This window comes from Acanthopagrus latus, chromosome 5 (genome assembly GCF_904848185.1).
Source record: "Acanthopagrus latus isolate v.2019 chromosome 5, fAcaLat1.1, whole genome shotgun sequence".
Classification (NCBI taxonomy): Eukaryota; Metazoa; Chordata; class Actinopteri; order Spariformes; family Sparidae; genus Acanthopagrus; species Acanthopagrus latus.
The window spans coordinates 16187651-16202747 of record NC_051043.1 but is presented as its reverse complement, the minus strand read 5'-3'; the positions used below and the strand labels follow the sequence as shown (position 1 = coordinate 16202747).

General features: G+C 42.8%; 1 protein-coding gene across 3 annotated transcripts in view; it reads right to left on the bottom strand.

The window, feature by feature from the left end:
* slc4a4a (solute carrier family 4 member 4a) overlaps window positions 1-11938 on the bottom strand; it is a 57886-nt gene extending 45948 nt beyond the window's left edge. The window contains exons 1-4 of one of the 3 annotated variants that reach the window (XM_037097561.1): window positions 11646-11938; window positions 10978-11076; window positions 6511-6584; window positions 696-869 (exon numbers count right to left, since the gene is read on the bottom strand). In XM_037097561.1, the coding sequence (XP_036953456.1) occupies window positions 696-869; window positions 6511-6584; window positions 10978-10994 (265 nt within the window). In that variant the 5' untranslated portion in view covers window positions 10995-11076; window positions 11646-11938. The remainder of the gene's footprint in view (window positions 1-695; window positions 870-6510; window positions 6585-10977; window positions 11077-11645) is intronic. The other 2 variants (XM_037097560.1, XM_037097559.1) reach the window with 2 other exon arrangements.
* Between the last annotated feature and the right edge of the window lie 3159 nt (window positions 11939-15097).

Here is a 15097-nt window from a genome sequence, read left to right as displayed (position 1 = left end):
AGTCATAAATTGTATTAAAGCTGCAAATTCACACCACTAAAATATCCACAATCTCTGTTATCAATGCAAATAGGACTTCGGTCACACCTTGATTCAAACATTAACTTGAACATGGTAGAGGAAAAATGCTGACATCAGTGGGAGATGGGCTTGCATTTAAAGTCACACCTCTAGTCACTGTCAGCCAGCGTAACCTTTCCCTCCCCCCCTTCTTTCTAAAGTTTCCCCTTAAGTGGCTCAAGCTCTTTGTCTGAGCATTTGCAGATCGCAGCAGCAGCTGTGCCTGAGGGCACATCGTACTTTACACTCCAGCCAACCAAGACCTGTCTGCCCTAACATATATGGATGCTAACACACCCGAACGCACACAAAGACGGATACACTTATGTCTCAAACCAAGGACAAAAGCACAGCCAGGCATGCACTTACACTCTGCACTCAAGAGACTCACATCAGCACTCGTACAGTTTTATCTGAGCGGCTATTACTTCCAGTGAAAATTTTCTCTGCTCTGTCGAAACAGACTTGTCACTCAGCAGGACATGCGCAGCTATTTCTGGCCACTAACTGGACTCAGCAACTTCTTTGGGGTCACGGGGAGTTACATGGGCTTTTTTTCTGGAAAAGGGAGCAGCCTTCAGCAAAGACGGACACAAGCCCTAACCAGCCTTGACACGGAGTCCATCAGAACTTACTGAGAGGTTTGAGGATGCTGTTGCTGGCCTCATCGTTGTTTTCTGTGTCCGACTTGTCAGAGACGTTCTCCGTCAACCTCTCCTTTCTGTCCTTGTGGCTGGCTTTCCGACGGTGGCGCCGCCGCCGCCGATAGCTCTTGGGCACGTGCACACCAATGTAAATGGTGTGGTGACCTGCAAAAAAAAAAAAAAAAACAGCAGATGAACTCTTTGACATCCTGAGGAAATTCAGATTGCTGCGATGCAAGTGATGCACCTGAACTTCACAGCTGACATTCTGAAAATGCAAAAGCAATCGGTAGGTGCTAAATTAGAAGCATCAACATTTAGGAAATGATGGCAGGGTTTTAAAGTGCTGCAAAGTGCAATCTTGACCATGTGTCAATTCAGTTTAACAGGGAACATTCTCACGTCTTCAGACAGACAGCGTAGCAGAGCAGGGTCGTAGGGGTTGCAGTTCACTGTCAAAACAAATATTTGGACAGAAAAAGAAGTAGGACGTAGCAGCGAAGACGCCAAGACTGCTTGCACCACTACATCTCTGTTATCCATGTTGGCACAATACCAACAGGACCTGCCGTTTAACCTGTAGCTGGGCGGTATAGAGTCAATAAAGGCGAGCGGACCAGACTGTTTGCTGATAACATGCCATCCAAATGCTGGTCAGTTGGCTGATACTTAGAGATGGTATCTGGCTCAGGGCACTTTTTCTGAACATGAATCTATTACTATTTCGGATTAAATTCCACCTGGAATTCAACACCTGAACATATCTGGTTGATACACACTGTTAGTTTGTGTACACGAAGCAGCGAAGCATATTGCTAACACACCTTCGTTGACAACAATATCAGAGATTTGGAGCTCGTAGTGCAGAAAATGAGAGAGAGAGAGAAAAGATTATGAAGCCAGCCACTGTGTAACATCATTACTCAATAACGTCAGGACAAAACTCAGAAGCACTCAGTGGCAAGTTGCATTGGTTTTAGCTGGTACACCCAGTTAAAGCCAATGCAGTATAATACAAAACTCATGCAATAAATATGAAATGTATGAATTTGTAATGCTCATCTGGTTTAGAAAGACCTCAGTTCTATTTATAGTGTCAATTTATGTTTTATTAAGACACGTTTCTATTAGCTGCTCTACCTCCATTGACATAAAAAGGATGAACATGATATTAGAAACATGTTTCACTTCGAGGAAACTAACTGCAGAGCAATCAGGAATAGTTGCCAGACACTATTTTTTAGACTCTGGTTCCAGAAATGATTGTTTAGTCCCTAGAAGAGTTCTTGTGTACATAATAAATTTGCAACCAAGCATACAGTATAGCGCATGTTCACCTTTTCTCTAATACCTGCATACTAAAGTTTAACAGTCGGTGTCTCTACAGAACCTTGACAACATTTCTGGCACCACATGTTTATCCTTCCTAAGCAGAGGAAGACTATAGAAAGCAACCTTTTAGAGTAAACATCAAAAGTCCTCCCGAGACAAAGGGCTCTGTGCAATCAGTGTCAAACGACGCCTTTTGGAGCAGCGCTGAGCCAAGCACTGCACATGACCCGACCAGGAAGTGGCTGAACCCCTCAACACAACAAACAATGATCTCTCTTGGAGCACAAGAGCATTCTTTATTCACTCGTGCCACAATGCCTCGTTTTTTAGAGGGTTCATCTAAATTCACTGACACCGACCGTTCAGCATACCGAGCTAACGCTAAGCATCAGAGACGAGGAGGATCTGAGAGGATTTGATCTGTTTTACCTGAAGCGTGAAGGAATACTGTCAGTCGGGGGGATGTTTTATTTGGTCAAGCTGCCTGCTCCTTTGTCTATGTTCTGCTTTTTAGATGAGGTTTTTAGTAATAACACACTGAGCAGATATCGGCCTGTTGTTAAATAAAGATCATCAAACATCAGCCTGTAGTCTGCGTGCATCATCATTACTACAAAAAACTTAGTCAGTTTATATAAAGATATACTGGATACAACTTATATAACTTCGCCCCTCATATGACACAGGAGCTTTGTTATATGAGGAGGAACTCTGCAGAAGAAGACGTGCGGCTGGAGATGGACCCACATCACCCACACCAGAGCTCCTGCCCACCAGGCTTTTGGTTCAACAAACAGGGCACCTGCTCTGTGTTTATGTGATAACATGAATACACGAGATCAATCAGGCTAAAACCCTGCCGGCATTGTCTAACAAAAAGGGGGGGGGAGTAAAATGGAAATCTGCTCGAGGAAACTAAAAAAGAAAAAAGTTTGAAAAAAGTTGCTAAAAGTTCAATCAGAAGACTCTAGTAGATTAAACTGAAGACTGGGTCGGTTGAGTGGTATATTGCACCTCCCCCCGTAGTCTGTTTACCCTTTTCACACCACATGTTAAAACGGTTGTATAGATTTGATTTTTTTTTTGGTCTTGGTCTCATTCTTTTCAGTCCATCCATCCAACCATTACCACTTTATCCCTTTTATGGGGTGGCTGTTTTTTTTATGCTGGAGCCAATCCCAGCTGTCTTTGGGGCGAGAGCAGGGTACTCCCTAGACAAGTCGCCAGCTCATCGCAGGGCCCTCACTGATGGCAGAGGCCGCCATGCAGGGTGCCAACCACACACCAGGAGCAATTTGGGGTTCAGTATCTTGCTCAAGGACACTTCGACATGCAGCCGGCCCTGCTCTACCCGCTGAGCTACAGCCGCCCCATTCTTTTTGGTGTGAATGGTAATTTTCCCAACATCGTGGTTTACCTCCTGGTTTTACGTAATGAACTTGAATGAATGAAGGAAGGGTCATGACGTTGCTGAATCTGGCTTTGGGGCAGACGGCTGCATTGAAATCAACGGGAGAGGCATGGAGGAACGCACTGACACACTCCGGAGAGCAGTTTAACCACCGATCAATCAGTCATTTGAAAAGCACAGGTGTGACCAATAATGTTAACGATGGCTCCTTTCTATTAAGTGTCCCAGAGAGCCACGTCAGTGAGTGAGGGTGCACAAAAACAGAGCCCTGGGCCTGGCTCAGATAAATGGGATGCAGCCATCCAGAAAGTTATTAAGTCTATCTGGGTTCTTCCTGCCTCGAGGAGTCAAAATGTCGGCCGTGAAAAGGGTCAGTAAACTTTAATTTAACCATTTAAGCTTCAAGCTGGGGTTGCTAAAATTGTAGAAAACTAGGTTCTTAAAGTATCCAACCTTTCACCTTCATGCAGGTTTATCAATCAGCATTAGAGCTGGCCAAAGTCAAATTTGCCATGCAGCAAGTGGGCATTACAGCAAGACCCAGAAGCACATGGACAGGACAAAACAGACAGAGAGAACTAAAGACGACGGTGCTATTAGGGGCTGACAGATGAGCAATAAAGCAGAGCGTGAAGACGTCTGCACAGGCTGGACAACAACCACAAAGGAGACGAGAGAATAAGAGGAGAGTGATGGAGGAGAGGGAATAATAAAATAAAAAAAGAAAACAGTCAAGTCAAGGAGCTGGAAAGGAAGATTTGCGCACTGCCAGTGCAGCTTTGTGTTACGACTTCCTCCTCTTTTTTTGTGTGTGGAAGAGGAACTTCTTTTGGAGCTGCCCATAAGCACACACTGAATGAAATAAAATCCTTGTGTGTGCCAGTCTCCCCAGTAACCGCGATGCTGGGACCTGCCCAGACCAGTGAGAAGGATGGCAGCACGCCACATGGCACCGACAGCATGCTAATACAAAACACATTTAAAAATATGCTCGTGTGTTAGTGGGGAGGAGAGTTGTTGATTGTTAGGCTGACTCAGCTAAACAGGCGATATCTTAAAACTTGCCAACATACATCACTTTTTCATAAAGTCATGCCAGCCAGATGTAGGAGTTTAGGTCTACAGGGGCTTGGACCACGTTACCCAGTCGTCCATCTTGGGCATTTAAAGTTCAGATACCAAATGTTTTTGCTTGAGTGACACATGAGACTAATCGGTGTCAGATAAAGATAATTTAGCCACTGGAACAAGGCTCCTCTCACCGACTTTTATCTCGTCGAACGTGTAAAAATGTCAAGCTACCCTGTCTCTCTCTGTTCTGTTTATCGGCCGGCCTTTGAGTCGGCTCTGAGCGCGCACCGGGAAGAGCTCAGGGGAGACTCCGAAAAGAGCTTTAGGTAGCAGATGAGGACACACTCAGACACAGCTCAGGCGCTGGTTACGCACAGGAAGTTAGGGAGATTGAAGCAGGGTTCAAGCCGAGGTGACACCCGACAAAGTGATGACCTCATGGGGGACACTGCTGTGCAAACTCCAGTGTTGATTCTGTTACCTTAATCATGTGTGGTGCTCACTTACTTTTAAGAGATCACTTAGCGCTTGCATATTGAATATTCTAGCCTTTTGACGACAAATCAATCATTTACAACCATTGTTACTTTAATTTCTGTACAAAATGGAAATAAATTAGCAGATTTGGTGACACTTGATAATAAACATCATTAATAAATGGCAAATACATGAGTAATTTAACTTTAGTTCATAGTTAGCTCACTGTTTACAAACAATTAAATGCTTTACACACTAGTTATCAATGAATTGCTTATTGTAAAGTTGCAAATGATATTTAAAATTTACAAGTGCATTACAAAGCATTTCATTATTTGCTAACACTGAAACCATTGTTAACTAAAGTTTGACTATAAATGTATTAATGATGGTTATTATAAAGTGTCACAGCAGCAACTTTAAAAAAACAAATCTATCAAAGTGTTCATCAATGCTGCAGTCTAGGTTTTTCTAAGTTGCAGTACTGCCACCTGGTTACACAGTTTGATTTGAAAACGTGCATCAATAACGCTTGGTATTCAGTGTGATGGATACAGTCCAATAGATTAATACTGTACAGAAATCATTGAGAGCCAATGGTGGCCCGAGGTTCTTAGATGGTTAAACTGGCTCCACGCCCCGGCCCCTTTAATCTGCTGGACTAGACCCAAGAAAACGGTGAAGCTGGGTGCTAATGTCGCCCTCATGTTAACCCGACCTTGCGCCCGGGCCACAAGAAGCGTCATGAGCAGCAGGGAGAGTTAAAAAAAAATAATCTAAACGGAACCACTGAATCGAGGCTCAATTAGCTGGCTCTACGCCAAGTGGGTCGGAAATCAGAGAAAGGTGGTATTTATTGGACAGTTCACAAAGGAAAACCTACAACACACTGTTCTGAAACGATGGGCTCGAATATTTAGAATTGTTAAATCAAGAACAAAAAGAACGCTCCACATGCTCACCGGACTTGAGCATATATAATTGTCTGGTAGGTTCTCCCAATTTTGAGATTTTACGACTACAAAGCAAAAGTGTTGAAGCAAAATCTATGTGATGAGAAATTCCTTTTAGCTAGCGCCATTTGAGAGTACTGGCAGGTTTTCTTTCCTTTCTCTTTGTTGTTCTGTAGATCTTCGGGGATTAGAGGTGAGGTAAACACAGGATCACATGCTCCGCGTTCTACATCTTTCTCGTGCCAGCTTGCTAAACAGGTGAGGTCACGGTGTACGTGCAGGAAGTGGGAAGTGCGCGCCATTTGGCAGTCTCTGAAAGGCTAAATGACGCTCTTCCTTCCTCTCTCAATGAGCAACCCCCCCCCCTTTGAAAAATACTAGTAAGAAGAGCGGAGTTGCTTAGGAAAAACAAAAAGAAAAATCTCTACACGGCTACAGAGCAAGTGACTGTTTGGTTTTGGGTGGCATAGTTTTTGAGAATGTAAACAAACATCCTGGAGTTCAGGCTTTTTCGATGGCATGCAGAGAAATGAAAGAGCACAGCAACAACAGGTAAACTCACCCTCGACCTCCTCCTCGTCGCAGATGTGCTTGAGTAAGGACGCCCCCCGGTCCAGCACCGCCTCGTCCTCCATCCTGTAGTAGTAAAAGAGGAAGAAAGACTGCTCACACTTCTCTTCCAGTGACAACGTGGAGCCATAGCGCCTCGGCTCGTTCACCTGCAGTAAGTTGGGACTGGGGTTCAGTCTGGTGCTGCTGGTGGCACTCATCTCCACCCATTAAAGACTCATTGACACACCTCGGAGCCCTGAGATAGCGCCCTTAAAAGAACTGCCCGTGAGCGAGTGCGTAAACTCCACTCAAGTGTGAGAATGTGTGCTGTCCTTGAGGAGGGCAAAGTGCGCAGTCGATAGGTACGATGTAATGGATTTAATCTCGCGGAGGGGGGTGAGGGAGAGGACAGGAAGTCTCTGCTAATTGAGTGTGATGGCAAGAGTGGTGCTGCTCATGCGTAGAAAAACGCGAGACTGGAACCCCTCAAGATCTGGATCTGACGCCATCTGCGCTTCACCTGCTAGACACTGAATCACACTGAAGGTGTTGAGTTTTATTACTGGGAGGGAAAAAAAATATCTGAAAAAGTATCAGGTAGTATTGCTTCTAATCAGTCACACGCCCACACACACACACACACACAGACAACAAAGCCTCTCCATCTGGTCAGTAATGCCTGCCAGGCCCCCTTCTCCACCGCCTTCCACCTTAGAAACAAGTGGGGCAACACATGTCTGTCTACTCATCCGCCCTTACAGGATTACGCCGGCTTTACTTAAGTGACAAGACACACACACGCGCGCACAAGCCCATGACAGGCCGGTGTGTGGCAGCCTCCGCTGCTGTCCAAGACGACTCCACACGCCTTCAACCTCACCTGAAACTGTTTCCCGACAAACATGGACAGACGTGGAAAAGTTTCATAAGAAATGTTGCATTCAGATGGCTGAAAAGAAGTTTGTTTGTTTTTGTGCCAGGGGCTACACAGCGTGTACGAAAACAATAAATCATTACAGTCTTAAACACAAACTGCTAATGCAAATATTTACATTTAAATCATCCTCATATTAATAACTCATAAGTTACTGTTAGCAGAGCAATCAGTGCTCAATCAAAGACTATGGACCCCACACTCACACACACACACACACACACACACACACACACACACACACACACACCAACTAACACACAAAAACCAGAATAATAGAGCCATGGGTTTATCCTAATTGAATCACAGACAAATTAGTTTGTTTTGTGAAACAATCCCTGTTCTTTTTGTTTTGTTTTGTTACCGAGGGTAACAAGGGTTCATAACTCTGCTTAAATTAAAAATAAAAAAAATAAAATCAATAGTGAGGGATTCTGAGTGATGAAGATTTGGGTGATATCACTCTATTATGTATCGAGTTACCAGTATGTTTCTCGACATTTTTAAATCTCCTAAAAAGCACACTGCTAGGACTGGGTGACAAATTCAACCATCACTACATTATGATATATACTGACCATCTGTACTTTCACCAAATGTCAACGTAACTGGACTATTTGATAAATCGCCAGTAATGTGGATATAATGACTAAGTGGGTAAGTGTTAGAACAAGTAGAGCAGTTTGGCAAGTCCTGAAAATAACATCACTTTACTCTGATGCAGAACCAGGAAGGGACAAAAGTTGTACCATGATATATGATCCAAAATCTAAGCTGATGGCAGTGATTTAATATTGGAACTGTGTCCACTACTGTACGTTTGATATGACGATTCCATTAATACTTTGAGTTATGTTCTCCAGCCACTTAGTCCATTCTAGGCCAAAGTGGACAGGACAGCATGGTGGGCAGATACCCTGGACACAACAGTATCAGAGGTCAGAGTTCAGCGACAGAACAATACTCTTCCAGCTGGTCTGGGTTCAGCGTCCTGCTCAGTGTGAGAAGACATTCTCTGCATTCCCTGCTCGCATGCAGCGCAATCTTAACGTCGCATAGACGAACAGGTTCAGTTCATCTGTGTCTTGGTTTGAAATGTCATAAAGACATAACATGAGGGAAAGTACGTCTGCAATGATCCTACCGTCGCCACATTATCAGTGTTATTTTAACTCTGAGACAAAGTGTTTCCATGCAGTCATCCTTTGACAGCCCCATATGTGGACAACCACTCTGCAATCTAGTCGTATGAGCTGACGATACGAGCTTTATCATTCTAGAAATAAAGCTCCTCAAGGTTTTTTTTGTTTTTTATTTTGTGCTGTTATTTTCACAGCACACTTAACACCAAATGTAGGATATACTGCTTTATTACTGTACCTGGAGGTATGTGCGTCCAAGATGTAACTTACACACTTGCTTTCAGGTCTAACATAAGAGGTAAAAAAAAAAAAAAAAAAGGCAAGATGCCTGGAGAAAGATTTTGTTCCTTCTAACTGTGGTTTTTTTCAGTAACTGGGTCAATTTAGTACCATAACCCAAACTTCAGATGCACTCGGCTGATTGATTAACCCAAATGAACTGCTCATCAAGCTTAATTTCTGTCGTGTCCGCTGTGGGTGAACTTGCAAAAAACATCATGGTGAGCCACAGTTTCCTAGTGGCACCGGCCTTCCTACTTCCTCCATTGCCACCTATGGAACAATCCTGGACATAACAGGCTGAACTCCCCTCAGCCTGAGCTGAACACCCACACGTGATGTGAGACTACAACTCCACTCAGTCTCATTGTTGCTTGTCAGCAATGTGTGATGTTATGTTTTACTTTTCTTTGTTTTCTGCCTCGATAGATAGGGACAAACAAATTTCCCCATCTGTGGGGAAGAAGAGGATTTCTGATTATTATTATTATCATCAACACTGTTACCTGCATTAAGTCCTCAAAGAAAGAGGTTTCATATTGGCACATTTCAGCCAACATATACTCAGATCTCTGTGACAGGCCAATATTTGCCTTTACCTGCAGCTTGATATTTCTCCGTAGAAGTTCAGGTGTCCCTTTTTCCTAGAATTTATTTTATTTTGAGGGAAAACAATCAGCCGAAACTCATGCCCGAGGGGCCGTTTCAGTACCCACTACACGATTAAAGTTCAGGATTCTTGTGATCTCTGCCTTTTAAGTTGTAGAACACCACAACAATGTCTACCATCAAGATCCCTTATAGCTGCACAGGATACATCTCGATTTCACATCATGACACTCATCCCTTTGCCAGGAATAAGAGGAAAAGGGACCGATAAATGCACTCTCAGCTATGGTTTTAAGAGTGTAAAGGTCTTTCAATGTGGATTAATTCTTTAATCAAGATTTTGGCTCTGTATGTGTGGAGGATCAATAGCTAAACCCTCAGATCACCACATTACAAAGTGTGCAGGCAATCAAAAACCTTTACGAGCTGTTACTTTGCACTCCTGATTGTGTATTAGCTGCTATCTGTCTTTCACTTCACAGATAACTTATCAGTCCGCCTGTCCTTGTAGGGCCTATGGCAATCTGCATGTAGCCTACATTCACTATCTGCTTGGAGAGGAGAGTGTGTTCTCTGCACTCGAGCAGATGCAACTGTCGACTGTGCGTCCAAACCCCGGAGACATCACACGGCCCGGAGGCATCAGGACTGTGTTTCGGTATTCGCTGTCCGTCGCTCTCGTCGCCTGAGATATGAATGAAAGCGTATCTAGTGTCCCGTTCTCCAATCGAGTTTGAAAAGTCAAATCGTGCATGCAATGGAGGCAAAATGTCACCAGATATCAGATTTCCCTGAACCTCAAAAGGGCTTCTGCGCCCATTAGAAAAAGAAAGATGCCGTTTTTGTTAGATGATAGCCACACTGGGGGTTTAGTCTGGCAGTAGTTCTCACAGTGCACGAGGCTGAAATTCAAGATCAATTGTTGCCTGAAGTTTCAAGATTCAGCTGGGATTTAACGTCCTGGAGTTGTGGTTTTGGTATCATCACAATAATCTGTCAAATATCTGTCAGAACTGCTCAATAGATGCTTTCTGCCTTCCCCTCTTTTTGGTGTTGTGGCTGTCTGTGCAGCACTTGACCTGGAGATTAACATGATCAAAATCAGAGAAATTAGCAGACAACACAGGATCCAGCTGATGGCATGAAATCAAAGTCTTGGTGGTGGCCGCGGATTACCCTCGAGTTAAATCGGTCCAACAGTTTGTCCACTTTTTTAAAACGAGCAAACAAATCAAACGTGGAAGGTTTTCCTCTAAGATCCCATGTATGTTTAGTGTCTTGCTTCACTGTGTATGTCAAGGCTAGGATCCCTGCAGAGGAGTTACATGACAGCTCATATCTTGACTCTGCCTGTTAACTCCTGACCTTAATATGATTTCAGTGATCTGTCAGCATTCACTCCTCTTTAGATTCATGTGCACAGGTTTGTGTTCATAGTCTCTTCTTTTTTCAAGTTAAGCAGCTCTGTGTAGAATGAAAAAGCGCTCCGGTAAAGCTTGTTGATGTCACTTACTTCTTGCTGCCGCTCATCTCCTCGTGTTGCGTGTGATAAATCTCCTTACTGAACGTGCCGAGCAGAGCTGATCACCGGAGCGGCTGCTGATGTTCTGGCCTGACAGGAGGAGCAACACATTCAGGTCATTTTCTCTGCTCAAGGTGGGACAGCTCCCAGTCGTTCACAACCAAAGTGCCCGACTGAGAGCAAAAGTCCCTCAAGGATATCAAAACAGCGCAGGGAGACTTAATACGGGATGGTCATTTTAAAAAAAAACAAAACAAATAAAAACAATACTGTAAACTATGATCACATGAGGATCAGTAAACAGCGCGTGAGTGTGACATTAATAATTAGCGCTAACTGGCCCCACGCGAGCCGCCAGACCAAAACAAACCACACTCCAGCTGCGCCTTTACGCACGAGCCAGCCTTTCAACCGTGTCATAAATTAACTTTGTGAATGCGGCTCTGGAGGCACGCGGGTTGCCGACTCGGCGAAAAAGAAAACAAAAAAAGTAGCATAAACTTCCAAAAGTCCCGAATGCACCAGTGACAGGCTGTAAGAAAAAGGAACATTTTGGTGATTTATGTCCAGGGCGCCTGCTCACGCATGCACACGAGGCCCGGAGACACTAGTTTCAGTCAACAAGTCAACAAGGCGGAACAAAGAGGAGAAGAACTCACCGCTGTACACTTGATCTTTGGCTGCGCGTGTGTTTGGCTCTCGTCTTCACCCCTGCGGTGGCATGAAGGTAAAGAAGTCTAGTCCCACCGCTCGCCTGAGTTTGTATGTGGCATTGTGCGGCGCTCAGCATGCTGCCGCCTCTATCTGCTGGACCGTCCTTCTGTCAACGCCACTCCTCCGGTGGGAGGTCAGACTGCACCACTGCTGCTGGCACCATCATCACACCTCTTCTTCCTCTTCATCAACATCTTCATCAGCCCCCATCCAGCCACCCACCCACCACAGTCCCTTTAATTGAATCAAGTCGTTGTACAGGTGACCGCGAATATGTGTGCGTAATTGAAAACATTAGACCATAAGAAGAAATTTATAGCTCTGTAAAGTTAAAACAAATCATAAAAATAACAAGGTGGTTAAATGATGATGAAGTAGGGAGCACCTATTGATAATATATACACATACATATTCAAATTAGATTAAGAGTCAAAAGCGTTTTACATTCTTGAAAACACTTTTGAAATGTTTAAATGTCACAGATTTTTGGAGCCACGGTTGAATAAATTCTAATTTAGGTGTTCTTGTATCAGTTAAAAATAAATAATAACTGTTCATACATTTTGGACATAAAGGTATTAGGTTACTGTTTTTTTTTATTTTGTATCTTTTATTATTTTGTAGTATTATTATTGATTTGACATTTAAAGCAGGGTTACTGCAGGGTCCTCTTGTGAGACGCTTGATGGGATTGTACAGCACTGTTCAGATGTGAATTTTGGATCTTAAAATCTGCAGCGCCATCTGTTGGAGGCACGCATCATGGCAGGATCAGCTGTCACTGCCTTCATACTATGAATAATTGAGCAGCCAATCACGGATTGTTATTGCAGCCTTAATTGAACAAGTGAAACAGCAATCAGCTGAGCATAACAGTTATTTAGGTGATAATTACTGAGCATTTATTTTAAGGTCATGACTTATATCAATCCACATATCGTGCTGTATATGCCTTTCTACTTTGCAAAAAGTACAACTTTTGTTATATAATCTGAGTTTACATGTCAAGGATAAGTCACAGCAAAATAATAAAGACAAAGATTAGGCTGGTGGTTGTCGAGATTTACCAGTATGACCAACTTCAGGGTGAATCTGCCTCTAAGCAAATACTTACTGCCCTGGTTATGACTCACATATCTTAATTTTCCTGACAAAAATGGTCATTTTAAGCCTCCGTTACAATAGTTGAACATTTCCAACACTTCACCTCAATAGTGAGTGTCAGTCTGTCATTTCCCCCATCAAGCTCTTCTGAAAGAATACAAAAACTACGTTTACATCTTTAAGCAGCGTTATCGTTGCTTGCTTGTTTGTGGACGGAGGGATTCTAGCTGATGGACGTGCAGCCTTGAATGCAAACATGTTAGCAAAATCTTAACAGGGAGCAAATTCATCATCGCATCAGAATCCGCTTTTACTGGCCAAGAATGTGTGCACACATACCGGTACAAGCAATTTGACAAGGACAACAAAGCTGAACAGAGATAGGTCAAAATATAGCTATTATGTACAGGCTATAATGAGGTGAAAGCAACATACGAACGACATACAATGTCTGTTTAGAAGGCTGACTGTTCATTCATGTTGAACAAGCATATGACAGCGTGACAGTGCAGAGTGCAAAGAGCACTGGGGATTTGTGCTTCCGCCATCGAAAATGTAAACCAATCAATCACTCAGGCCTCGTTTTAGTTCTGGTTTGGTCTCCACCAAAGATATTACTTTAGCTTTCTCGCCAGCTCTTGGTTTCGATAAACCTGATGAACTCAAGTGAATGTTGTTTTCTGATAACAGCCGCCTGCTGACACTGGCAAGATTGAACATGCAGTAAATGAGGCGTTAAATCAAAACCGTGAGCTGAAAGAGGCCAAATAGCTACAGGAGGACGGTAACTCCTTTTGGTTGTGTCATTATAAATATCTTGACGTCATCATTTGATCTCGTTGATGTTAAAACAGTCATTAATGACGCTCAAAAGAAACGCTGAATGGATCTAAAAGTCATGATTAACTCAACTTGCATTAACATGTTACATACTCTTCCAGATTGTCATGTGTCACATATATCATCCAGTTCAGGTTTGTACATGTTCAGCTTGTCTGTCTGGATTTAGAAGAGCGTTTTACTAATAAGAAAAAACACATTTGCACTGATGGTGGAGTGTAAGAATCGTATTGTGAGAAAGTCCGGTTTACTTTTTTTTTGTCTTGTGTCAGATGTTGGATGTTGCGTGTCACCGGCAGTAAAACACGCTGTGATACCTGACACTTTTTGGAAAGTTAGGGACTATTGCCAAAACACGGGCCGAGAGAGGGACTCCTGCTGTCATGTGACTTTGTTGTCTGAGAGTCATCGTCTGTCTGCACCATGAGTCTGATGGGATCTCTGGTTTATTTCTGTAAATAAGTTGTAAAAGTCCTGCATCTGAAAAAAAATATACGTGTACTTCAAAAGAGATTTATAAATGCCTGAAGGGAGACATTTAAGGCACCAAGGCCTTTATTTCCTATCAACATTATTCTTGTTTATAATGATTATGTTTAAAAATATTCACATTTCAAAATCTTCATAAATACACTGTGAGTAAAAATGTTCTTTATTTAAGATATACAGATGTTTGTATATAATAATACAATACATTGAAACATTTGGTAATGTTGAGCAGAATTTCACACATAAATCAAAGATTAGTTTGATTTATTTCACAACCATTACATTGTACACTGTATTCATGATTTAATTTAACTATATCATTTTTTGTGTCCCATAAGCCATCCTGGCGTGGCATCTACATATGTTTGACATAAATTAAATGTTAAAGAGTCAGACATGAGGCAAGTTTTCTTTCGTTTCTAAAGTACCTTCCTTGATGCATCATGTGAGCCAAATAATGAGGTTTATGACAAAAACAGCAGATATAATAAGGTAGTTGAAGTAAATGAGGTTGCATGTCATTTCCAAGATAAAAACATTTTAGTGGATGTCGTCATTTCATGATTTTCTCGTGGTGGGACTGCTTTTTTCAGGGTACCTTAACATGCAATTGCCAAAAGTAAGATATTGCTGTCTTGCGCTTTTACCTTCATTACCTGATTTTTCCACAAGTGGAAATTTGTTCTCAAAACAATGTTACATGTTTTTATCCATAACACAAAATATTTTCAAGGCTAACATCAGTGCGACATATCTGAGACAAGTCAGTGTGGGCAGGGATTGTCCCTCATACATGAGAGTATAATGCAAAACAGCTGCTGTCTTACACATTTACAACCCAAAGCATGTCAGCATTTCCATGCTCTCCCCCATGCAGTGCAAGATTTTGCTTGAGGGAAGAAAAGGGTAGCAAAGTTGAGTAAGCCTTGAGAGGAGGATTTGAGAGGCATTTGTATCGGCCCTT